At 42.7% G+C, this 27,279-nt stretch overlaps 1 protein-coding gene across 6 annotated transcripts in view; it reads right to left on the bottom strand.

The window, feature by feature from the left end:
- The window catches only part of BTBD9 (BTB domain containing 9), a 287,268-nt gene that overhangs the window by 114,441 nt on the left and 145,548 nt on the right, over window positions 1-27,279 (bottom strand). For all 6 annotated transcript variants that reach the window (XM_065590545.1, XM_065590548.1, XM_065590546.1 and 3 more), the window contains one exon: window positions 15,772-15,881. In XM_065590545.1, coding sequence (XP_065446617.1) covers window positions 15,772-15,881 — 110 coding nt within the window. The remainder of the gene's footprint in view (window positions 1-15,771; window positions 15,882-27,279) is intronic.

A 27,279-nucleotide genomic window follows, 5' to 3' on the forward strand; every position in this document is an offset into this window, starting at 1 on the left:
ACAGTTTCACATCGGAAATTATTAGTTAAATTGGAGAAGATGGGGATTAATATGAGAATTGGAAGGTGGATAAGGAACTGGTTAAAGGGGAGACTACAACGGGTCATACTGAAAGGTGAACTGTCAGGCTGGAGGGAGGTTGCTAATGGAGTTCATCAGGGATCAGTCTTGGGACCAATCTTATTCAACATTTTCATTAATAACCTTGGCACAAAAAGTGGCAGTGTACTAATAAAATTTGTGGACTCAAAGTTGGGAGATACTGCCAATATGGAGGAGGACCGAAATTTCATACAAGAAGATATTGATGACCTTGAAAACTGGAGTAACAGAAATTGGATGAAATTTAATAGGGCAAAGCGCAAGGTGCACTTAGGAACTAACAACAATTTTTTTTCTATAAGCTGGGGACTTAGTTGGAAGTGACAGAGGATGAGAAATACTTGGGTATATTGGTTGATCACAGGATGACTATGCGTCACCAATATGATGCAGCCAAGAAAAAAGGCTAATTCCGTCCTAGGATGCATCAGGTGAGGTATTTCCAGTAGAGACAGTGTTAGTACCATTATATAAGGCACTGGTGAGACCTCATCTGGAATACTGTGGGCAATTCTGCTCTTCTGTGTTTAAGAAAGATGAATTCAAACTGGAGCAGGTGCAGAGATGGGGTACTAGGATGATCAGAGGAATGGAGAACCAACCTTATGAGAAGAGACTCAAAGGGCTTGGCTTGTTTAGCCTAAACAAAGGCTGAAGGGAGATATGATTGCTCTCTATAAATACAACAGAGGGATAAATACCAGAGAGGGAGAGGAGTTATTTACGTTGAGGGCCAACGTTGACACAAGAACAAATGGATTTAAACTGGCCAACAAGTTTAGGCTTGAAATTAGATAAAGGTTTCTACCCATCAGAGGAGTGAAGTTCTGGAACAGCCTTCCAATAGAAGCAGTGGAAACAAAAAACCTAAATGGCTTCAAGACTGAGTTTGAGAAGTTCGTGGAGGAGATGGTATTATGAGACTGCCTAGAATGGCATGTAGCTGAGCTGCGACTGCTAGTAGCAAATATTCCCAACGGCCGGTGCTGGGATACTACATGTGGAGGGTTCTGAGTTACTACAAAGAACTACTACAAAGAATGTTGGGTTTGCCAACATGCTCAGGGTCCAACTGACAGCCATATTTCGAGTCTGGAAGGAATGTTCCCTCAGGTCAGATTGGCAAAGACCCTGGGCGGTTTTCGCCTTCCTCTGTGGCATGCATCACTTGGCAGGTTTAAACTAGAGTAAATGATGGATTCTCTGTAACTGGAAGTCTTTAAATGATTATTTGAGGACTTCAGTAACTCAGCCAGAGGTTAGGAGTCTATTATAGGAGTGGGTGGGTGAAGGTCTGTGGCCTACAATGTCCAGGAGGTCGGACTAAATCAGGAGTCTCAAACTCAATTTACCTTAGGGCCAGTGCCAGTCCTCAAATCCTCCCAGCGGGCCAATGTCACTTATGCTGCCCAGAACCCACGCCCCCAAAACTCCGCCCCCCCAAAAACTCCATCCCCCACCTGCCTAAGGCTCTGGGATGGAGTTTGGGTGGAGAAGGAGGTCTGGGGTAGGAGATTGGGGTGCAGGCTCTGGGAGGGAGATTGGAGGCTGGGGGTGTGTGGGGAGGGGGTGCAGGCACTGAGAGGGAGTATGGGAGCTGGGTGCAGGCTCTGGGTTGGGGCAGGGGGTGCAGGAGGAGGGGTGGGGTTACAGGTTCTGGAAGGAAGAGGGGGGAGGGTGCAGGCTCTGGGAGGGAGTTTGGGGGTGGAAGGGGTGTGTGGGAAGGGGGAGGGGTGCAGGCATTGAGAGGGAGTATGGGGCGGGAGGGGGTGTGGAGACGGTGTGCAGGCACTAGGAGGGAGTTTGGGGACGGGAGGGGTGTGCGGATTGGGTGCAGGCTCTGGGAGGGAGTTTGGGGGCAGGAGGGGGTATGTGGGAAGGGGGTGGGGGTGCAGGCTCTGGGAGGGGGTCGTGGGTGCGGTGCTTACCTGGGGCTCCAAGGCAGGACAGGCTGGGGGGCCTCCACACCTTTCTGCCCCCAGGAACTGCCCCCGCAGCATCACATTGGCTGCAGGGGCGCACGGAGTGGGGGCAGCGCATGGAGGCACAGCCCAGCCCCTGGGCTGCAGGGAGGGGCCGGCAGCCACTGGAGCGAATAGGCAGACGCCCGCTCAGCTCCACTGCGCTGCTGGGGCCCCTGAGGGAGGAGTGCCCGGGAGCAGCAGGTGGGGCCAAGGGAGAGACCTGGCCCCAAAACTGCTGGAGCCCCGCAGGCCACACTGGGGAGGCTCGCAGGCCGCAGATGGCCTGCCGGCCAGGAGTTTGAAACCCCTGGACTAGATGATCATGGTCCCTTCTGCCCTTTATGTCTGAGTCTATATCTATGTAAACTATGTAAACTAGATCAGTGGTTCTCAAAGCTGGTCCGCCGCTTGTTCAGGGAAAGCCCCTGGTGGGCCGGGCCGATTTGTTTACCTGCCGCGTCCACAGGTTCGGCTGATCGTGGCTCCAACTGGCCGCAGTTCACCACTCCAGGCCAATGGGGGCTGCGGGAAGCAGCGCGGGCCGAGGGATGTGCTGGCCGCCCTTCCCGCAGCCCCCATTGGCTTGGAGCGGCCAGTGGGAGCCGTGATCAGCCGAACCTGCGGACGCAGCAGGTAAACAAACCGGCCCGGCCCGCCAGGGGCTTTCCCCGAACAAGCGGTGGACCAGCTTTGAGAACCACTGAATTCGATCACACCAATTAAGAGCTCAATGAGACTATTATAAGACACATCCTTTCTTCAGAAGCATCCATTATTACTGAAACCTAGTTTCCTCTAGAGTATCAATAAAGAGGGAAATTTCCAAAAGGCACAAATGGGAGTTTAGGGCCAAGTATCTGATTCCCATTGACTTTCAGTGGGAGTTAGATGCTTAATTCCCATTTATTCCTTAATAAATCTCTCCCCAAAACCTTACATTGCACTTGATAAAAGGCAGTTTCATTTTGTGGATAAAAGACCATACTCGGTGTCAGGAGACGTGGATTTTAAACCCCCGATGTGCCAGTGATTCACTGTGTGACCATGGGCGAGACACTTACTTCTTTGAGCTTCTGTTTCCTCAACCATAAAATGATATTTAACCACCTACATAAAGCTCTTTGAGATCCGTTTTAAGTGCTAATTATTATATTAGAAGTGTTTATTAATACTTAGCATATATGTAACATAAATCCTCAACACCCTTTGAGATAGGTATGTGTTTGTAGCGAGGCGCTGTAATTCCCCGCTGCCCCGGAGAGGGACAAGCCTCTCCGGACACCAACGTGGGAGGAGCCAGTGAATCCTGCGCCAGCCCCGCAGAGGTCACGGCGCAGGACAGGAAGTATAAAAGCCCAACCCAGAGCTCACTAGAAGAAAAGCCGCCGGAGAGGCCAGACGCCTGTGGCCTAGCTCCTGGTTGGGAGACCCCAGCAATCGGCAGCCGACCCAAAGACTGGCCAGACCAGCCGATGCCGACCAGAGCCCGGAGAAGCTGTCAAGCCTGTCCCTCACTAGTTACCCAGCAGAACTGCCAAGCCTACCGCTCGCCGGTTACCCTGAGGAGCCCATGGTGCTTGACCCCTTGGAGGACACCGTTCATACCCAGGTACCTCTAGAGGGGGAGTTAGGAAGTAGCCCGGGGCAGCCGACCCTAGTCTGGCTGCAGCACTGCCTGAGCCTATGTCAGTGTGTTGCAGCCAGGATCCCCACTGACACAGCAGCAAGGCCTTCTGCTGCTGCAGGGCCCTGGGCTGGGATGCAGTGGAGTGGCTGGGCCTGCGTCCCCCCTGCTACCCAACCTGTGGGTGTCAGTCTCCCCATCTCGCAGGCCCTTCGGAGCCAGGAGCCTGGGCCTTCTGTTTACCTGTTTGCTCAGCCCCTGTCTGAGGACCTGAGCCCGTGACTCACTCCTGCCTGCCGACCGGGTGTGAATAACTGTTATGTTTTGCTTCTACTACTGCTGTGGCACGAGACCCCCACAGCCAGGCTAATTCCCCGTCACAACCGAAAGGAAATAGCGAGGCGGTGTGGTTCCCCGCCGCCCCAGAGAGGGATGAGCCCCAGCCAAACCCCTCTACAGTGTTATTTGCCCCATTTCACATGAGGAAAGACACAGAAAGATTAAGATATTTCTCTAATGTCACTCAGTGAGTAAATGGCAGAATTGGGATTAGAATTCAGGAGATCCTGGCTCCCAGTCCTGTGCTCAAGCCACTAAATAATACTGACTTTTTAAATTGACAACTGTCCTTCCCACCTTTAAATATTGAAAACCCAAGGTCTGACAAATTATTTGCTGTAGATGGCAATTTTTATGTTTACCACCATTAGTAGTTAGACAAGCTAGTCAGCACCCTGGGTATTACATAGGAATGTGAATTTTTGCATACACTCCTATGTAGTAGAATTTGCTACCTGGAAGAAAAGAGGGAGAAAGTTAGAATCAATAAGGTTTCTACTGATCTGAGAGAAACTAGTAACACTTTATAGTGTTGCATGCAATTGGCAGGTTTAGAATAACAAAAGAAAAGTCTGCTTTTTCTGGTCAATATCTGCTGGGGCTTGCTGTTTCTGACCCAACGAATCAGATCAAGATTATTCAAGTCATTAGAACGAAACAAACTTTTAACTAACACCATAGTGGCTATAGAGCTCTTTCATTAAACATGAGGGCCTACCTGCAGCCTGCTTTCAGAAACAGCAATTGCTTCAGAAAAACTTAGGAAATGAGCATTGTTTGCTGCAGCACAGGAAACAGGGAAGAAAGAAAACCTAAACCACGGGAATAGATCTTTAGATCTACAGAGAAATGGACAGGAGTAAATAAAACTGGGCATGTGGCTGTTCTTTACTGTAGAGGAAAAAAAATTCCCAGCAGTATTTAGATAATCTTAAAATTTTCATAATTTCCTAAGGGTATGCTTAGTGCAAAGCTGACAGATGTTGCTGGGAAAACCTGTTCAACTTTGAAAAAAAGGTAACCTTTAAAAGGGGAGCGGGAACAAGATACGACAGCTTTGTGTAGATTTGACATTAAACTGGTCAAGAAAACAGCACCTCTCACTGCTTCACAATGGGGGAGAGAGTAATATTTCACAAAGCTGAACTGCATTACTAGGAAATTGATTTGGCTGTTTTCCCTTTGCTATATGCTTAAATTATTTTTTAAATAACTGCCATTGAGCAAAAGACAAGTGAATGATTATTTATTCCGTTTCTTTCTTTCCTTCCTTTTTTCTTTAAAACAATTTCTCATAAGGTACAGGATGGTCTGCAAATGAGGGTTCGCAATGATTCATAAGTTCTGAATAGCATTCCCCAGAGGGTAACCAAGGGCATTCTATTTTTTATATCCATCTCCTGCTCTTTACCCATTATTCACTGTTTTCCCCTGGTATGTTATGTAGAAGTAGAAAGATAGGCCGATAAATTGAGACAGACCTGAAAAGCCAGAGATAAGTACAACAACATATAGTATAGATTTTGCAGATTGTACTCCCAATGACCTGGACCAGACCTTAAGGTAAGGTGAGAGGTTGCTCATACCCCCATGCTTGCATAGTCCTTGACATTCCCTAAGCAGAAGATGCCAATAGTGCCAGATTTGAGGATTTCAGTAACTCAGCCAGAGCTTAGGGATCTGTTACAGGAGTGGGTGGGCATGGTTCTGTGGCCTGCAGTGTGCAGGAAGTCAGACTAGATGATCATGATGGTCCCTTCTGGCCTTAAAGTCTATGTGTCATAATATCCCTGCTGTACTAGACACTGACTATTGTCGCCTGGAACTGAGTTTAGGTAATCAAATTCTCTTCACTCCAAAGCAGAGAAGGGCAAAAGTAAGCTCCAAGACAAGAAATGACAACAAATGTATAAGGAAGCTCCTGACCCTTTGTAGTAGACCCTGGTCACTGGGTAGTTAAAGAGCTCTAGCAAGGTCTTCACATCCCAGGGTCCTGACTCTGCATCCAAACTAATAGCTCTGTCATTTGTTAAGACACTGGTATATTTTGTTTTAAATTTCTAAATAAAGTCTCAGACTTAATGCTGTTCAAAATTTTTGATGGTGAAATTCATTAATTTGTCTCTTTTTAAAATTTTATGTCCTTGTTAAGCAAAATATTTATGTCAATTCTATAAGGATGTATGTAGGGCTGTTTAACAAATGTATGCATTTACAGACTAACAATGTGCTATAAGGAAAATTAAAGCTCTGCCCAAACATCTGCATAGGGGAACAATTTCACAGGATCTCATTCATTTATATCACTTATCTTGTTTATCAGGACAATGAATTGTAAATTGGCACTAAAACAAGCAGTACTAGAAAGAGCAATGCCATCTAGCTTTCCCTTAAAACTGCTAGACAACTGCCATTAAAGCTTTTTGGGTACTGCTTACAGTACCTGTTTTACATCTCTCTTCTCACATTAACTTTTAAATGTCATACCTTGGGAGCTAATGGTTTTGACATGAAAATATTGTATGTAAAACACAGTGACATAAAATTGCTATTATCAATCTACTACATGAAATTACACTTCACTTTTATTACTTGTTTGCCAGGCTCCTAATCTCCACTTTACAGCGATGGCCATTATGTAGACGCTACACACTTGAAAATAATATGTCTGACAAATGTTCCTCCCTGTATGGATAGTTACCTGATCCAATTGAATAAGTCCAATAAAGAGATTAAATAACATAGACTATATGCAGTTTCATGAGAACCCCCCAAAAGCCTCTCTCACTGATCCAATTTTTTGTTATTCCTTTGATTGATGCTTTAAATAAGAAGGCCCTTTTGTATCATCCCTGGCAATTGTCCAGGAAGTTGTTAAAGGTCACACAGCTCTTCCTAAAATGGCTGTGTCCCCCTGATGGACTAGCCAACATGGATTTTCTTAGTAAAACAGGCTCTTATAGTGACTACATTGTAATATCTTGTTTAGTATTTAATGGCTGCCACACTGTCTACACAGTCAATGCAGTAACTGTATCTAATAGCTAGTCTAAATACACAGTGCACAGCAAGCTGGAGTGTAAATCCACAGTGCACTAGCCTGCCACACACTAATTGTCCATGTAGACACTGCTATCGTGCCCTAAAAGTTCCCTAGTGCACTTTGAGCTACTCCACATTGAAACAGGAGGTCAGTGTGCACTAGGAAACCTAACACGGTGGCAGGATCCACACAGACAGTTAGTGAACGGCAGGCTAATGCACTGTATATTTACACCCCAGATTGCCTAGACCAGGGGTGGGCAAACTTTTTGGCCCAAGGGCCACATCAGAGTTGCGAAACTATATGGAGGGCCAGGTAGGGAAGGCTGTACCTTCCCAAACAGCCTGGCCCCCGCCCCCTATCCACTCCCTCCCACTTTCCGCCCACTGACTGCCCCCCTCAGAAGCCCCGACCTATCCAACTGCCCCTGCTCCTTGTCCCCTGACAGCCCCCTCCAGGAACCCCCGCTCCTAACTGGCCCCCGAGACCCTCCCCCTATCCAACCCCCCATTCCCCGTCCCCTGACTGCCCCGACCCCATCCACACCCCCGCCCCCTGACAGGCCCCCCTAGGACTCCCACATCTATCCAGCTGCCCCCAGCTCCCTGACCCCCTGCCAGAACCTCCCCCCAATCCAACCGCCCCCCTGCTCCGTGTTCCCTGACTGCCCCAGGGGACTGCCTGCCCCTTATCCAACGAGCTGCCAACAAGAGAGATGTGTCCTAAGCCCCTCCCCTCTAACAGAATTAGGCACCTAGCTCCAGGCTGCAGGATGATGCCTATCTCGCTAGTGATCCACAACCAGGAACCCCTCTTCTGGAGTCTGGCAGCTTAGGCAGCTAAGCAGTTTCTTGTGAGAATGAGTTAGGCACATGCCTAACTTCACACAAAACACTGGAGGCAGCAGCAGCAACCTCCTTATAACTTCTGAGCATGGGGCCCCTGACCCTTCTGTGCCTGGGAGATCATGGACAGGACCAGAGACAGGCTTTTAATTCTGCGATGACATAATCTATGGTCTGTTCCCCAGGCAGAGGGGGAGTGCGGCAGCTGCAGGGGCAAAGGAAACTGTCTAGTTTCCTATTCCACTGCTTCATTTCAAAGGACTGGAAAGCACAATCCAAAAACTTCATAAAATCTGGCCTGTGATTTCTGTAATGAGAAGCAGAGGACACATGATTGGGAAAGCATAAAGGAGCAGGAGTCTAAGCCTGTCCCAATGGATGCAGGGGAGATGTATCATCTGCAGAGCCTTCTGACTGAGATCTTACTGAAAATCTAGCCATCTTGAGCTCTGTGTTAAATTTAATTATTAATAAGATGCACAAATAAAAAACATCAAATTGCATTAAGTCACCCAGCTCTATCAAAACACACAACTGAAGTTAGAGTGAGAACATGTCCCTACTGTTCCAACAAAGATTAGAAGAAAAAGTATTCAAATACGATTTAAATATTTCTGATTGAAACTTTAACATCTTTCAATTTTTTGTAATATAATGCATTTCAACAACCCTAAGAGGTTCCATGGAAATTTGCAAAACATTAGAAAAAATCTCAGGCTTCCTATGGTCAATATAAACATTTACAATTCAATTTATTGCACTTTCAGTTTTGTCTTACAACAGTAACATGGAAAACGAAGTCAATAAAGATCAGGCTAGTTATTCCTGTTATCATCAGGCTAGAATTCAAATAATTTCCTGGCAGAATTCTATGCCATTTATATGCTAATTGTATCACAGATAATGGCATGCTTTCAATATACTGTTATTCTTTGCTAAAATCTAACTGTAACTTTAACAGGGTAACTTACCATTTAATGTTGCTATAAAAAAAGATATTTAAGTCTTTACAACCTTTAGCAACAGAGATTGAGCAAAACCAAGAGTCTCCACCACTAGATTGAAACTGAAATGCAACTGCTTTTATAAGGCATCCATTGACATGCAACTACTAAAACAGACAAAGAAAGCAGCAACGTTACACCAAAACTCTGCCAAACCCAAACCAAGTGTCAGAGAGATATTATCTGAAAGACCAGTGAATTAGGATCTAAGCTCACACATATACCCCCACACATTGACCCTCTTATTAAGAGGTGGGCAAATTATGGCCTGCAGGCCACATCCGGCCTGCGGGACCCTCCTGCCCAGCCCCTCAGCTCCTGGCCCAGAAGGCTAAACCCCGTCCCCTCCCCTGCTGTTCCCCTCTCCCCCACAGCCTCAGCTCACTGCGCTGCCGGCGCAATGCTCTGGGTGGCGGGCTGTGAGCTCCTTGGGCAGGCAGCTGCAGAGCCGCGGCCTGACCCAGTGCTCTGCACTGCGCGGTGTCGTGGCTGGCTCCAGCCGGGTGGCACGGCTGCCTGTCCTGGTGCTCTGGGCAGCGCGGCAGTAGTGCCGCCAGCCAGGCAGCGCGGTAAGGGGCCAGGGGAGATTGGATAGAGGGCAGGGGAGTTCGGGGTGGTGGTCAGGGGGTGGGGATGTGGATAGGGGTTGGCGCGCTCAGAGGGCAGGGAGCATGGGGGCAGGGGTCCTGGGGAGGGCAGCCAGGAAAGAGAGGGTGGGTTGGATGGGGCAGCAGAGGGCAGTCAGGGGCAGGGGTCCGGGGGTGGTCAGGGAGAAGGGGTGGTTGGATGGGGCAGAGGTCCCAGGGGGCAGTCAGGAATGAGAGGAGAGGTTGGATGGGGCAGCGGGGGGCAGTCGGGCGGGAGGTCCAGGGGACGGTCAGGGGACTGGGAGCAGGGTGTGTGTGTGCATGGATGGGGCAAGAGTCCCAGGGGGACTGTCAGGGGGTGAGAAGCGGGGGGGGGAGGGGGGGGAGGGAGGTCGGATAGGGGGTGTTGGCTGGGCCATGTCTGGCTGTTTGGAGAGGCACGGCCTCCCCTTACCAGCCCGCCATACAATTTTGGAAATCCAATGTGGCCCTCAGGCCAAAAAGTTTGCCCGCCTCTGCTCTTATGTATTGGCCTGACAAAGTAGCCTTTAAATAATACAGCTCTCACTTCACAAGTTGAAAGCAAACAGTGTTACATGTGCCCTAAACTGTAGATTAAATACCCAAAACAGCACCATAAGTAATTCTTAAAATGCCAGCTCTGTTAATATTATAATCATAGAATCATAGAATATCAGAGTTGGAAGGGACCTCAAGAGGTCATCTAGTCCAACCCCCTGCTCAAAGCAGGACCAATTCCCAGCTAAATCATCCCAGCCAGGGCTTTGTCAAGCCGGGCCTTAAAAACCTCCAAGGAAGGAGACTCCACCACCTCCCTAGGTAACGCATTCCAGTGTTTCACCACCCTCCTAGTGAAATAGTTTTTCCTGATATCCAACCTGGACTTCCCCCACTGCAACTTGAGACCATTGCTCCTTGTTCTGTCATCTGCCACCACTGAGAACAGCCGAGCTCCATCCTCTTTGGAACCCCCCTTCAGGTAGTTGAAGGCTGCTATCAAATCCCCCCTCATTCTTCTCTTCTGGAGACTAAACAATCCCAGTTCTCTCAGCCTCTCCTCATAAGTCATATGCTCCAGACCCCTAATCATTTTTGTTGCCCTCCGCTGGACTCTTTCCAATTTTTCCACATCCTTCTTGTAGTGTGGGGCCCAAAACTGGACACAGTATTCCAGATGAGGCCTCACCAATGTCGAATAAAGGGGAACGATCACGTTCCTCGATCTGCTGGCAATGCCCCTACTTATACAGCCCAAAATGCCGTTAGCCTTCTTGGCAACAAGAGCACACTGTTGACTCATATCCAGCTTCTCGTCCACTGTGACCCCTAGGTCCTTTTCAGCAGAACTGCTACCTAGCCATTCGGTCCCTAGTCTGTAGCAGTGCATGGGATTCTTCCGTCCTAAGTGCAGGACTCTGCACTTGTCCTTGTTGAACCTCATCAGGTTTTTTTCTGCCAATTCTTTAATTTGTCTAGGTCCCTCTGTATCCGATCCCTACCCTCTAGTGTATCTACCACGCCTCCTAGTTTAGTGTCATCTGCAAACTTGCTGAGAGTGCAGTCCACACCATCCTCCAGATCATTAATAAAGATATTAAACAAAACCGGCCCCAGGACCGACCCTTGGGGCACTCCACTTGAAACCGGCTGCCAACTAGACATGGAGCCATTGATCACTACCCGTTGAGCCCGACGATCTAGCCAGCTTTCTATCCACCTTACAGTCCATTCATCCAGCCCATACTTCTTTAACTTGGTGGCAAGAATACTGTGGGAGACAGTATCAAAAGCTTTGCTAAAGTCAAGAAATAACACATCCACTGCTTTCCCCTCATCCACAGAGCCAGTTATCTCATCATAGAAGGCAATTAGGTTAGTCAGGCACGACTTCCCCTTCGTGAATCCATGCTGACTGTTCCTGATCACTTTCCTTTCCTCTAAATGTTTCATAATTGATTCCTTGAGGACCTGCTCCATAATTTTTCCAGGGACTGAGGTGAGGCTGACTGGCCTGTAGTTCCCCGGATCCTCCTTCTTCCCTTTTTTAAAGATGGGCACTACATTAGCCTTTTTCCAGTCATCTGGGACCTCCCCCGATCGCCATGAGTTTTCAAAAATAATGGCTAATGGCTCTGCAATCTCACCCGCCAATTCCTTTAGCACCCTCGGATGCAGCGCATCCGGCCCCATGGACTTGTGCACGTCCAGTTTTTCTAAATAGTCCCGAACCACTTCTTTCTCCACAGAGGGCTGGTCACCTTCTCCCCATGCTGTACTGCCCAGTGCAGCAATCTGGGAGCTGACCTTGTGCGTGAAGACAGAGGCAAAAAAATCATTGAGTACATTAGCTTTTTCCACATCCTCGGTCACTAGGTTGCCTCCCTCATTCAGTAAGGGGCCCACACTTTCCTTGATTTTCTTCTTGTTGCTAACATACCTGAAGAAACCCTTCTTGTTACTCTTAACATCTCTTGCTAACTGCAACTCCAAGTGTGATTTGGCCTTCCTGATTTCACTCCTGCACGCCTGAGCAATATTTTTATACTCCTCCCTGGTCATTTGTCCAATCTTCCACTTCTTATAAGCCTCTTTTTTGCGTTTAAGATCAGCAAGGATTTCACTGTTTAGCCAAGCTGGTCGCCTGCCATATTTACTATTCAGTAACATGTATATGTTACTGATTTGCACACAGTAATAATATGGCTTTACATGAGTGAGCACAAGATTTCTGCACCTTAAATTAGGTAAGACCGCATTTATTTAAAAAGTATTTACTCCATCATGCTGGGTACTATCCTCTGTTGAGTAACTGCATACTCTTATTGATATTGCACTTTTTCTTTAAATGCAATTCCTTCCTACACTGCCTGGATACCCTGCCTTGCTGACATCAGATATGATATTATTTTGTGAACTCCTCAGGGCACAGATAAGGTCTTTTTATCTGTATTATGAGGGAGTCTTGCACACTCTTGAACCACGTCAAATAAAATTTAGAAAGACTTAACCTGATCTTTCATATATCTTTGTCACAGTGTGACTGGCCCCTTTAAGAAAGAGTGGGTGTCCAGAGCACCTGCGACTGATTAGCTGCTACCCAGTTGGGTTTAATTAAGTCAAAGCACATGGGCCTGAGGAGAGGGAAGACAGGAAGAGGAAGGGGAGAGCTGCCTGGGAGAAGCAAGGAAAGATGTAGGAAGGAACTGCCTGAGAAATACGTAGAGAATAGCAAGTGAGAGCTACCTGGGAGGAGTAAGGAAAGAGGCAAGGGATAGCTGCCTGGGAGAGACAGGAAGTTTCTGCAGGCATTACTTGGAAATAGGGAGGAATTGGCTAGGAGACAAGTGGAAAGGCTAGCCTGCTGACCTTCCTGAGCCGGAAAGCCAGTGATAGGAGGCTGAAAAGGGCTCAGTAGTTGGATTGTGTTTGGGCAGAAGTGTTATGAAACTGGTCACTCTCAGATGGATGGCCAGGAGACTGGGGCTCTGGAACAAGAGCAGAAAAGAACTGGGAACTGAGCGCTGGTGGACTCACAGGTGGATGATCTAGAAGTAATCTCCCTGGAAAGGGGAATGGAAAATTGCTATACCTTTCTATGTATTACTGTGAGAATTGACAGAACGGTTTAGCATGAGGATTCTATGGATTATTGCAGGTATATATGACTACAATGTGCCCACAGGTGGGACTCTGAATTGGACAGTGAGAGGAACTATGCTCTTATTATGGCTAGACCAAGGGGAAACTGAGACAGGCATACTTGTTCTGCTGCAGCCTGCCGCAGGAGGGCTCCACAGGCGGGGGCTGCCTTCTCACATACTTATAAGCCTAAAAGGAGATTTTAAAAGAGATTTTATGGTAAGTCTCATGAAATGCTGAAGAGTGATTGTGAAATTACCTCGTTTCTCCACAGTACATGTCTAAATGGAGGACTGGAAGACTCAGAGACTAGCTCTCCACAGTCAAATCTCACAAAAGAAACTTAGAGAAATGTCCCATTAGAATTTTTTCCCCCTTTTTGAAAACGGTTTTTCCTCCAACTTCACTGCAGCATGCATACAATTTAAAAATTCTGTGAATCCTGAAAGGCCTCCTCTGAATTCTGGATCTTACTATCCTAAGAGACAATGAAATATACTGCAAGAAATGGTGCTTCCTGTCTGGGTTGGAGCGTACAAGCAGCTACAGGTAGTCTCAAATAATCTTTATAAAAGATTATTTTGTAACAGTTACTGTAGTCATTAAGCATAGTAAGTGTGACACAGAGGCATATTGGTGATTCATTACTGTATGTCAGGTCTGACATACTCACTACACTTAACATAGTGTTATCATGATATATACCCAGAAGATGGCATGTAATATATCATTGGAAAACTAATAACTCACTAATCATTAATATTCTTGCATGATGTATGTATGGGGTGTGTACAAAGAGTTATAAATATGTGCTAGAATTACGTTCCTAAAATGTGTTTGGCAAGCGATGCATAAGCACAGTTTGCCCTTTAAACAAAGGAACAGGTATTTGCTTGTCTGTCTAGCCTGGTCATCAGCCAGACAATGAAAGTATATTTACATATAAAGTAAACAAAACTATTGAGCTAATAAGCATGGGAGAAGGCAGCATGGCATCTACATCCCATGAGGAGAGAGATCCTTCATCTAGGGATACACTTCAGAAGAATAAATTTCAAAGGTTTATTGAGCAATAAAGACAGGGGTTCTGAAACGCAAATCATTATTAATTGAATCAACTGATTGTATACAATATTACTGTATTATAAAAGTGTATTAAGTAAGATCTTTTATGAAAGCCTGTCACACAAGTGAATAATATTGTGAAATGTATGCGTTAACACTATATGAGGAATTATGGATACTAGCTGATATTATGCTTTAAAGTCTATGATCAAACACAGGGAAGGTAGCTATCTACCTGTTTCCAGTGTAAATTAAGCATTATGGAATCAAAACAATGGAACCCCTATTTACATATGAATCAGCAGGGGGATGGGAAGTCAACAGGAAGGGAAGAATAGTAGGTAGCTGTCTCTTGTAACAGGGTCAATGAACTTTGGAAGGTATAAGCAGAAACAGAAAGCCATTGTGGTATCCATCACTTGGGGGATTAAAGGGGCTAGGGTTCCTGAAATCATAGAATGTTGAATCCTTCAGCCAAAGGGGTTGAAGTCTATGGGAACTGAGTTTAGGTGAGAAACCTGCTTAGGCAAAGATTGTAACTTGCTGAAATTAAGTTTAGTGGTAGAAAAGTATTTTTACTTTTGTTTCCTTGTAACTCTTTCTCTCTTTTTCCTTACATTAGGCATCACTTAATCTTATGTCCTTTTGTTAAAATAAACTTGTTTTATTTTACTATAAACCAAATCAGTACTGTGATTGAAATGAGAGCATTTGTCAAACCCCAGTTAAATTAATGAGCTACCGTATATTACTTCTTTAAAGGAGCAACAAAATTAACTTCAGTAAGGGTTCAGTGAGAGAGCTGGACACTGCAGAGAGACATCTCTGAAGAATTCAGAATTTGGGGCTCTGAAGAATTCAGAATTTGTTTGTTACCTGCAAGGTAAGGTTTGGACTGGCAGAGTCCTGAAGAATTTGCTGGCAAGGCAGACAAGCTGGTGCGTTAGGGAGTTGTCACACAGCTTACCTGTAGCATTTGCTGAGGCTTGAGAGGGATAACACAGTAACTCACAATGCTGAGAATTCCAGCAGACAGTGACAGTAAATCTTTTAGGCTTGGCCTATACTCAAAACTTGAGTGAGCATAGCTATGCCGGGCAGAGATATGAAAAAAACACACACCCCGACTGACATAATTATGGTGACAAAACTCCCAGTGTAGACACAGACAGAAAAGTGCTTCTGTAAGCACAGACAACGTTCTTTGCGGAGGTCATATTCCTATATTACAGAAAAATTCCTTCTGTCAATGTATGCTGTGTCTACACTAGGTGACTATGAAGGCATTGCTGTGACACCATAGGCTCTGTAGTGCAGACATCTCTAAAGTCATTTAGCCAATCTACAATGGAAACCAGCATAGGAATATTCTTACAAACAAATGGGCTATGCTTATACTGGTATGAGTGGAAACCTAGGCTTGCAAAGACAAGATGAGTTCAGGCAATAAACCTGAAATGACTGAGAACAAAAGTGTCTTTGGTAATTTATAGACAGTAGAGATAACTATAGAATTAAAAAACAGTTGTATTTCTTACCTATAAGACCTTTCTCAAGAGTGAAGGTTTTGTTGGTAAACATGCATTCAAATGCCACAATATGGAAAACTTTGTTCACTGTGTTGTGGGTGCCAACTATTCGGATGTATCTAAGAGAAAATAGAGAAAAAACAAGTTAAAGACAATAAAGACTCTCTTCCCAAGTTACCAATGATTCATTAGGACGCTGTCAGTGCTCTTGCCCTAGCAAAACATTTTGCCGAGCTACAAGAACCGGAGAATTGTAAAGATGATTATGGATTTAACTACAGATATTGCACCTACTCAGAAGTGCTGGCTCCAACAGAATTTAGGAGAATTACAGCAAATTTAAGAGCTGTGAAATTTATCAGAATGTTACAGGCTTTGGTTTAGATTTATCAAGAAAATCAAAACAAGACATCATCCAGCTCGAACATTGGCTGTTCGTACAACTGTTTGTCCATAATACAACCACATTTGAGAACTACAAATAGCTTCCTGATTCTACTAATGGCTATGGAGACTGATCAACAACTTTCCACCACCATGAAAGATTTCATACACTAAAAACAAACTCGATAAATCAGTGTTGCTTCCCTACAGAAGCCATAAATTCTTTTACTATAATGCTGCTTCTAATTCCATATTGCTAAATTAACTCTTGACACATCAGACACCAACTTCCTTTTATTAATTACAGAAAAGTTATTTGAATAGTCAGGCTTTGTTAGACAAAGCTACTCTGGGTTTCACTCTTGGTTGTATAGCTTGAACTTCTGAACGTTAACGCAAAGTCACAGGCAGCGGCTCTTGAACAAAGTGGCCTATCCACCCTTTGCATTACCTTGGAGGCTTCACCTTCTACAAACAAGTATTAACCTTGAATCAATCTGCTCCCCTCATTTTCCAAAGGGATCTGACAGTTCAGAGGTTAATGAACAGCTGAAGTCATTATTATGAGTTCTGGAAAATCCCAAATGGGATACTATATGCTTTCTTGGTGGATCTAAAAAAACAACCACGAAAATGATTTGAATAGATGATAGCATTTCTCCAATTATGAATTATCCACACTGAAGGAAGGTGCATATTAAATGAACAGATTTCAATTAAGAGAAAGTAGAATCTGTAAGACTTTAGCAATATCTTTCCCTCTGCTGTGTAAAATAACCTTTCATTTATCTAATGTAATTTTAGTTCTAACCTAATGGCTGTTCGCTAATACAGTAAGATTGTCTCACGTTCTTAATCACTCCAAGTTAACTAGGTAAAGTAACAGAGGGTCCTGTGGCACCTTTGAGACTAACAGGCTAACACGGCTACCCCTCTGATACTAGGTAAAGTAAATGATTATTTCTTTTTAGCCCTTAACTAAGAAAGCTTTTTGTACTTAGAGCTATTTTCCCTTCTAGTTTTATTTAGGTCCCATCTACATAACAAAATGATTGTGTAAGAGGAACAATTCTTAAAAAACACTGTTGATAAATGTTTCAACTAATATGTATTTTTAATTATTGTAGGTATATCAGAATTCTTTAAAATGATTTTAAATAAGTGTTTTTATGAAATGTTTACTCCATCCACAAAGTTGGCTAACCTATGTAAGCCGAAAACATTTGAAAGATCAACTTTTAAAATAAATTTCCTAACATTGTGATTTTATGTTGCAGACAGAATTTTCGTCTATCTTTAGGCAGCCAGCAAATAGATTTATTTACTTTATCTGCTGACTATTTCAAACTGGTCACTTACTTCAAAGTTATTACTAAATACACTTTTTGGCCAACTTATGTGACATGCTAAACCGTATTGAATTTATGAACTTTCTCCAACAGGGAGCTGTAAGCCTCTATCTGCCCTACACATGATGCAAGACATGCAATGTTAACTCTTGTGAGTAGCACAACTTTGGCCCTTGCTGCAGGCAGTCATGTGATTTTTGAGGGAAACAAAAAAACTCCTTCATACAGGGGTGATATACTACACTGCATGCCTAGAGACCAAAGTTCTAGTCCCAGTTCTTTCAATGACGGCTGTTAATATTTCTGACCCCTTCACAATCCTTATAATGAATCAAGACTTCATGCCACTATGTTGGGGGTAACTATCATTCACCCATTTCACAGATAGATACCTGAGAGTACACACACGGTCATTTCAGGCTGGGAACAGAACATAACAGAGCCAAATATTATACACTTTGCCACACAGCGTTTCAGAAGGAATAAGTCAAATCAGGTGCTTAGTAAACTATGCTAACACAGTAAAAAGAATGAGGAGTACTTGTGCCACCTTAGAGACTAACAAATTTATTTGAGCATAAGCTTTTGTGAGCTAAAGCCCACTTCATCAGATGCATACAGTGGAAAATACAGTAGGAAGATATACACACAGAGAACATGAAAAAATTGGGGTTGCCATACCAACTCCAATGAGATTAATCGACTAAGGTATGCTATTATCAGCAGGGGAAAAAAACTTTTGTAGTGATAATCAGGATCGCCCATTTCAAACAGTTGACAAGAAGGTGTGAGTAACAGTAGGGGGAAAATTAGCATGGAGAAATAGTTTTTAGTCTGTGTAATGACTCATCCACTCCCAGTCTTTATTCAAGCCTAATTTAATGGTGTCCATTTTGCAAATTAATTCCAGTTCTGTAGTTTCTCGTTGGAGTCTGTTTTTCAAGTTTTTTTGTTGAACCACTCTTAATGCTAACACAGTGTGGCTTGGTTTCACCCTCTAGTGGCTAAATCATATGTAAAAGCATATGACTGCTACTTGCTTCTACACAAAGAGCTCTAGTTCTTTAATTTAAGTGGTAGAAGTTCATGCTTTTACATCTAGCAGTCCCAGGTCTGGTCCTCTCAGATTACCCAGAGGCATTGTTACATTTGACTTTGCTGACGATAACTCTCAGATCACACTGCTCCCAGAGCCAGTAACCAAAATACTGATGCTCAGAATTCTACTGCAGTCTCAAAAAAAATTGCAAAGTGTGTGTTGTCTCCCTGTATAGGCTGGTCCACATACAGAATAACAACATGCTCTTTTCCTCCACCAGTTACTTCTAAAGTACCAGTATAGGAGGAAAGGTCAGTGCTGTGAATCTGAAGGTTGTTAAACTCTGCTTATAACCCATGTGGGGTGAAAAAACATATACATATATGTATAAAAGTTAGTGAAACATCCCTGGAGTAACTGTTGGCATGATTTTATATTGCAAAACATTGTATTTAGAAGTGAATTTGGTGGTTGTATTATTGTTGTATTTCTGGTGTTTATATCTTTCGCTTTAAGGATAGGGTGTGATACTCTTCTGTAGAGTCTTTCAGATTGAGAACAAGGGGCAAGAGATTTTGCTAGTGAGTCCAGAGAGGGGAAGAACCTGCCCGTTCAAACTCCAAAAATTCCAGAACTTATAATAAACCTATCTTTCAGAAGGCAAGCATTATTATCTAAAGTGTAACATGAAAACTTATGGGGGACTGAATGTATCAGGACATTGCTAATGAACAAAGCCCTTCGCTGTTGGTATTTACTGATTTTCTCGAAAAAAATTGTGGGTTTTGAAAAAGCTAGTATTTGGGTTTTACTGATTTTTCACCCAAATTTTGGCTTTTTTGGGACCCATAAATATTCTGGGGAGGAAACACACATGGCTATGCTGAAGGGCCAGGGTCAGGAGGGTAACGGAAGGCTGCAGTCCATGAGTACTGTTTGCCCACCCATAGACTGCGCCCGCTGCTGATCCCAGCCCTTTGGCACAGCCCTGTCCACTTCCCGGGGCCAAACTGAAGGGCTGGGGTCAGGGGTGGGTGCTGTCTGGCAGAGGAAGCAGATGGGCTCTTTGTGGGTGGTCTCTACTGCCAGACCAGGCTCTCTGCCCATCTTGCTCTCCAGTGGTGCAGGTGCAGCAGCCATCAATTGGCAGTTAGGCTGCTCTGTGCAGGAAACCAGCAGAGACTCTGTGAATGGGGAGCTGAAGATAGGACCCTGTGATCTGTGGCAGGATGGTCAATGATCCTGGCCATTCAGCACAACCCACTCTGCTTCCTTCCCCTAATCTCAGCTGAGTCCTTGTAAAAGCTCCTGCAGTGGGGGTCAACACTGCATAACTCACTGTACAGTTGCAACAGTTGACAACATTGTAATTGTCAGACACATATTGGGGGTTGGTGAGGGGGGTTTCAAAAATAAGAAGACAGGCCAAAAACATTATTTTATTATTATTTTTATTTCCATCTCATGATTTTGGGGTTAATATCCTGTTTTGAGAATGCTTGGTGAAGATCTTGTAGGTGCTGGTCTCTGTCTGAGGGGTTGGAGCAGATGCGGTTGTAACCACAGACCAACACCTAGAAGATCTTCATCAAGCATTCTCAGAACTACGATACCCACACAAGGAAATAAAGAAACAAATCAACAGAGCCAGACGTGTACCCAGAAACCTCCTGCTACAAGACAGGCCCAAAAAAGAAACCAACAGAACTCCACTGGCCATCACCTACAGTCCTCAGCTTAAACCTCTCCAACGCATCATCAGTGATCTACAACCCATCCTGGACAATGATCCCTCACTTTCACAGACCTTGGGAGGCAGGCCAGTCCTCGCCCACAGACAACCCGCCAACCTTAAGCATATTCTCACCAGCAACCACACACCGCACCATAACAACTCTACCTCAGGAACCAACCCATGCAACAAACCTCAATGCCAACTCTGCCCACATATCTACACCAGCAACACCATCACAGGACCTAACCACATCAGCTACAACATCACCGGCTCATTCACCTGCATATCCACCAATGTTATATATGCCATCATGTGCCAGCAATGCCCCTCTGCTATGTACATTGGCCAAACTGGACAGTCACTACGCAAGAGGATAAATGGACACAAGTCAGATATCAGGAATGGCAATATACAAAAACCTGTAGGAGAACACTTCAACCTCCCTGGCCACACAATAGCAGATGTAAAGGTAGCCATCTTACAGCAAAAAAACTTCAGGACCAGACTCCAAAGAGAAACTGCTGAGCTCCAGTTCATTTGCAAATTTGACACCATCAGATCAGGATTAAACAAAGACTGTGAATGGCTATCCAACTACAGAAGCAGTTTCTCCTCCCTTGGTGTTCACACCTCAACTGCTAGCAGAGCACCTCACCCTCCCTGATTGAACTAACCTTGTTATCTCCATACTGATTTATACCTGCCTCTGGAAATTTCCATTACTTGCATCTGAAGAAGTGAGGTTCTTACCCACGAAAGCTTATGCTCCCAATACTTCTGTTAGTCTTAAAGGTGCCACAGGACCCTCTGTTGCTTTTTACAATTATTAAAAGATCCCATGGAAATATTCCAAGAGCAAGGGTGTTAACTTGTGCATCATGATCAAATTCCAACACAGGCAATTAAATTATACCTCCTTAAATTCCCCCAACAGTTTCAGCTGGATATGGTATTTTTCTTCATTTCATGTCCTACACAGTTCAGTACTGATGGTGTGCACTTTTAAATAGTCATTGCATTCTACACCAAAAGCTGCTCAAGTGATTATATATATCTTGTGTATATATATTCTAAGACAAAACTATGCTGAAATGGTGGTAAGGTTGAGGGTCTATAAAAGTAACTTAAGAGTAAAATACATGATAGAGATGTTGCCATTATCCCCAAAACCAAGCATTAGAACCCCAGGAAATTCAGAGATACAGCTGCATTGAGGGGGAGAACAATCTTTAAAAATCAGTTTAATTTAGAATCAAAAACTAAAATGTTCATTGCGTGCCTCCTAGTGATGCCATGCAATGAACATTTTAGTTTTTGATTCCAGATTAAACTGATTTTTAAAGATCGTTCTCCCCCTATATATATATATATATTAATTACCTCCTGATGTATTTACAGGACAAAGTTAAGGTTTTTTGGATGCCTTCACTCTGCATTTCCAAACTTTAACATGTCTAGATTTCTTTTAAGTGTAATCTTAGGTCTGAAGTTTCTGGGTTTGAAATATCTGGTTTTGGGATCATTGCAACATTTAATATTTTTTCACCCCTAAATTTCTAGCATTTACTTTCAAGCTTAACTCCATTTCATCACAGTTTTGCCTGAATTTCCTTGGGTTTTTTTAAGCTATTAAGTTTCATACATGAATACTAAATAAGAAACCCAAAGATAATATTTCTATACAATATTTCTAATAGATTGATGATATGTAGTATCAACCTTGAATCATTTTTTAAAATTTTAACTTTCAAAGGGCAAATTCATTGGTATACCAGAGCACTGCAATGAAACCAAACTAATTAAGCTGGGTTTATAGCTGCTTCGCATCTCTAGAGAGACACAAAGCTACTGAAATCTACTGGTGAATCTGGCCCTTAATTTGCAACTGACTAAATGTTTTAGAGGGCTGTATTACAGACACTGATGCTGTGTGAAAGGAAGGTTGCTCGGTGCCTCGTCCCTGAGGTCTAATGTCTCTGTGCTTTAAGGGGTAATGTCTCCCTGCTCTCCTGGCTCATTTGTGCTGGCAGTGGAGCCAAACTAGCTGGGCCATGGGGAACCTCCCAGCACTGATGCCCAAGTTACCATGTGGTGAAGGAATCTTTAAAGAGCAATGATAGTTGGGCAAGTAATTTACAAGCGAGAACTCTTCTCAGCTGTCCAGTCTCCCTCAGACCACTTTCTAATTACAACCAAGAGAACTGCTGTGTGCAAATTAGCTGAAGATGAAGGGTGGTGATTGGTTGAGCTACCTCTCATGCCACAAAGATCGCACTTAAAAGCTACTTAAGCTGTTCACTTTACCCTTTCTGTAGCTTACTTAAAAGCATTGAGATAAAAAATCATCAATAACATAGCTTAATTACAACTAAATTTCTTCAAATATAGCCTATGCACAGGATTTAAATTAATTTTAACCAAGTGGAAAGTTTGGAAACTTTTTATTTCAGTATGAAATAGTGTTTGTTTTTGTATGAAAAATACTGTGTATCATATTATTTTTATGTATATATATATACACACACACACACTATTATTATGTATGAAAAATACACACACACAGAGTATTTTTCATACATAAAGAAGCTGAATCCCTGCTTTAAATGCAAAACAGAACTCAACCTTAATTATGAAGTCACAACCAGTGCCTCCAGAATACGTGCAATATATTATACAAAATTTGGAAAGCGCTTGAGAATACTTCAAAATGTAAAGAGATAGATAAATGAAAGATATTTAAATATATTACCTTAAATGCATAATCTTACCACTATACTCACCTATCTTGTGAATACAATACCTATGCTGGTACAGATTTAATTATTCACCTTTAACATTCACTGTAATCTCAGGAAATTTAAAATGTAAAATTCACAAAATGTATGATGTATTTAAAAATAACTTCCTCCTTAAAAACAGATAAATACATCATCAATCCTTTACCAGTCGAACTGACCAAATGGAAAGAATGTTTTGTAACTTGGCCAGCAGGAGGTGCTACATGAAAAACATCATCTCCATATCAGAGGGGTAGCCGTGTTAGTCTGGATCTGTAAAAAGCGACAAACAGTCCTGTGGCACCTTACAGACTAACAGACGTATTGGAGCATAAGCTTTCGTGGGTGAATACTCACTTCGTCAGATGCATGTAGTGGAAATTTCCAGAGGCAGGTATAAATATGCAGGCAAGAATCAGTCTGCTTATGCTCCAATACGTCTGTTAGTCTATAAGATGCCACAGGACTCTTTGCTGCTTTTTATCATCTCCATAAAAGATCAATAGCATCCCCACTGAAATATAGCCAGTCTATACACCTCAGCATCTGAGATGCAAAATTCATGCCAGATCCCAAGCCTTCATCAAAACCTAAGTCTCATCATCCATTTACCCCTGAAATAAACCCATAGGTAACTTACAGCAATCAATAAAATGGTCTGCATTTATTCTTATTAGACAATTTACAGTAAAAAGAATTAATTTTTTCAAAGCTTTCTAGGTCATGGCACAGGAACAATGACAACAGATACCACACTTTCTAGACAATTATTTTTGAATGAAAGCTGGAGGTTTTACTTGTTTCTCTTCCCCTTTCAATGTCATTTCTCAAATACACAAGAGGCTGAGATTTAAGCTCATAATAAGGGCTCTGCAGACAACTGACTTTGTCAAGTCTGTAGAGGGACACTGCTGGAAAAATGGAATGGATGTTCCTCAGTATCTCTAAGGCCCTCTGCAAGAGCTCAGCCAGATGGAAGATAATTAAAACTTAAATAAGGATAGGGAAGATACATATGCAACAAACTGACCACCTCTGATGCAAATGAATGCTAAAGGCATAAATCCTTATCTAGCTATCCAGAATTCCATCTTTATCTTCCTCTTCTTTAACTAATTCTACACAATAACTGGGTTCAGTGCACACATGAAGATTAGGGCAGGAAAGGAATACAGTTCAGAGTAGACAAACAGGAAAAGGTTGGAGAGTACTTGAACTTTCAAGCTAGTTTAAATTATGAGAGGCAGAACAAAGTGAAAGTTGGGAGTATCTAAATCAGAGGTCAATCGTCCAAAGATACATGTATTTATACTTCTAGCTGCTATAGTAGAGACTGCACCTTCCCTCCCTTAACAAAAAGCCTCTATCTATGGTGTGCCCTTTTGTACCTCCAGTCCCTGCCTCCTCCATTCATTAGTTTAAGCTCTAACATAAAATATAGCTTTGCTTATCTGGGATGGAGCCTGTGGTTTGGAGCAGCTCATACTTCATTACAGTTCAGATTGTGCACAAGTGAATGGAAAGCAGTGGGCACTCGTACAGATACTGGAAAATCTTAAGACCCCCTGATCTAAGCACTGCGAGGCCTAGACTAGAGGCATCTCTTTGTGAGTCCAACATGCAAGTCCTAATGCAAAGGTTATAATTAAAGTCAACATGGACCTAAAAATGTGTCTGCCCTACTCTGCACTCAGTAGTAAGCTCCCCTGTAGTCTGGAGGAATGTTTAGCTCTGGGGGCTATGTTACATTTCTGCATGTTAGCTTGAGCCTCTCCTTTGGGAATTACAGGTGCTTGTTATTTTGTACAATGTTGCAAATCAGTTCCTCTCCCAGTTCACAAATACTGACACACCCCTTTACACAGGCAATATAAGGACAGTTACTCATGAAAATGACTGCCTATAATAATTTAAGTGTTCTGTATTCACTGAGCACCCAACGTAGAGTTCAGCAGTATTATGGCTTTGATGTGGTTGAAGTGCACTATTTAATCAAACACTTAGTCTCAGCAATGTCACCTTATAACCTGCAATCCTGAAGTGAAAATAACTGTACCTACTAAAATGCAATTCAAAATTGTCACATTTTCCATTTAGCTCATGGAGGGGGAGTAATGCAGCATACTACCCATCTGAAGATCTAGGTCCAGGGAGTGACCTTGAAACTCTTGTCCCTAAGCCAAATGGAGATTGGTATGTTGTAGCTACATCCAACACTGTCTGTAGGAAGAATGTGGCAACAGGCAAGAAATAAGGCTTGTACAGAATCCTCTCTAGACTAATCAACAGAGCATTACTAATTGGGATAATCAGAAACCACAGATTCTGCTCTTCTGTTTTAAGAAATCTGGGAAAGGAAGAAAAATAAACTAAAATAAGAGAAAAAGATTACACTGACATTAGATACTGCTTCACATAAGCATGAAAATTCTTATTGTGTTTTAATTTTGTGCTGTATAATATTTATCAAGTGATGCCATTCATCAAACCTGGCAAAGAAAGGAAAAAACAGAGAAATTTTCTTGCCCTTTATTTAAATATCAGCCAAGTAAGCAAGAGAACCTCATACAATGTCATGCCAACAACTTTAAAGAGTTTGAGATAGCAGCAGCAGCTTTAATATGACCCAAGAATATTCTATATAACATAAAATAAATGGTTTGCAGTGTTTTCATTTGACAAGGGATAGGAACATATGTTATAATTACACACCAAAGAACGTATCTTATCTTGAATAATAGCTAAGAGTATTTCACACTAGTGATCATCTATAATAAAACCTATTCCATCAGCTAATGGTTACATATTTCTATGTTAATCTTCATAGTTAGATTATTTAAATACTATTATCACAAAAGGTACTTACTGTGGTATTACTACAATAAGGAATTAATAATATAAGAACCCAGTCTTTCTCCCAATAAATCCTGTATTTTGTTCCCCTCGGGTTTCTCATTAGGTTAAAAAGCAGCACTGTTTCCTGCCTTAATCTTGCATTCTTCCATGTGGTAAGAATTTATTCTAGATATAAAATCATTAAATGCACAGCTTTAACAATTTACTCTAGCACCCTGATTTTTAAAATCATATTTTCAGCCCAGGGGTATAAATTAAAGTCTGTGTTTCATTTGATCCAAATGGCAAAAAAATGTCATTCCCTGACACTGGAAACATGATCTCCCTCCAAGCAAAGCAGAATGCATTCAGAATGTCTGGTACATCTTGGTAATGGACAAACTAACTATGTCTGAATGATAAATACCAGCAATACACAGCTATATTCAATAAGCAGATAGGTTCAAAAGCCTCCTATGAACATTGTTCAACCAGTTACACTGAAGAAATTTGCTTTCATGTAAATAATTGTAAACAATTGCCTAAACACTGGAGAGATGGTTCAGAAATGTATCAATGATGGTGTGGTAATGCAACCATAGCTAAGGTTTCAGCAAGATTTCCATTTTAAGAAGGAAAATTAAATTCTCTAAAATCTATTTAAATCACAATTTATAGTTAAAAACATTATCATCAGTAAATTATGCTGCAAGGCAAGAAAATACAGAGGTTTCACATTTTGATCATTTGTCACATGTTGATTGCTCTTGACATACATAATCAGAACTGAAGTTGAGACATATGGTACTGACAACGTAAGTTATGATGACAGAATGTCACAGTTCTTTTTCTATAGGACTTGAAAAGATGCACTTGTAACCCACGCTAACACAGTGGTGGTTTTGGTCCTTTAGCTCAAGCAGTAAAGCTTCAAGTGGGGGATAGGGACAGGAACTGGGATGGAAGGAGGTATAATAGCAGAAGGGTGTGAGAAGAATAGCTTAAAAGGATGGAGACCCAATATATAATTTTTAAATTTGATATTTCATATGATATAGTTTCATCTTGATAAGCTTTAAAGTAACTTTATCAAGATGTAGATGTCAGAAGATAAGATAGAAAGGTTACTGTAATTGCTTTGTTTCCAAGAATAAGAAACTGGAGGTGATGACACTGATCATAAGTTTGAACTTATTTTTAATTTAATTGATGAATGAATATTGAGTGATTGGATGTACTAGGGTTTTTTCCAATTAGCTATTTTTATAGCATTTTAATATTGAACTTTTCATAAACTGGCAACATAACATTATCTTAAGACCTTTCACCCCGATAAGACCATACTAGCTTCTTCAAAACTGGTCGCATGTATCTGGATTTTTCATTTTTTGGGAGGTC

Source organism: Chrysemys picta, chromosome 3, assembly GCF_011386835.1.
Source record: "Chrysemys picta bellii isolate R12L10 chromosome 3, ASM1138683v2, whole genome shotgun sequence".
Lineage (NCBI taxonomy): Eukaryota > Metazoa > Chordata > Testudines > Emydidae > Chrysemys > Chrysemys picta.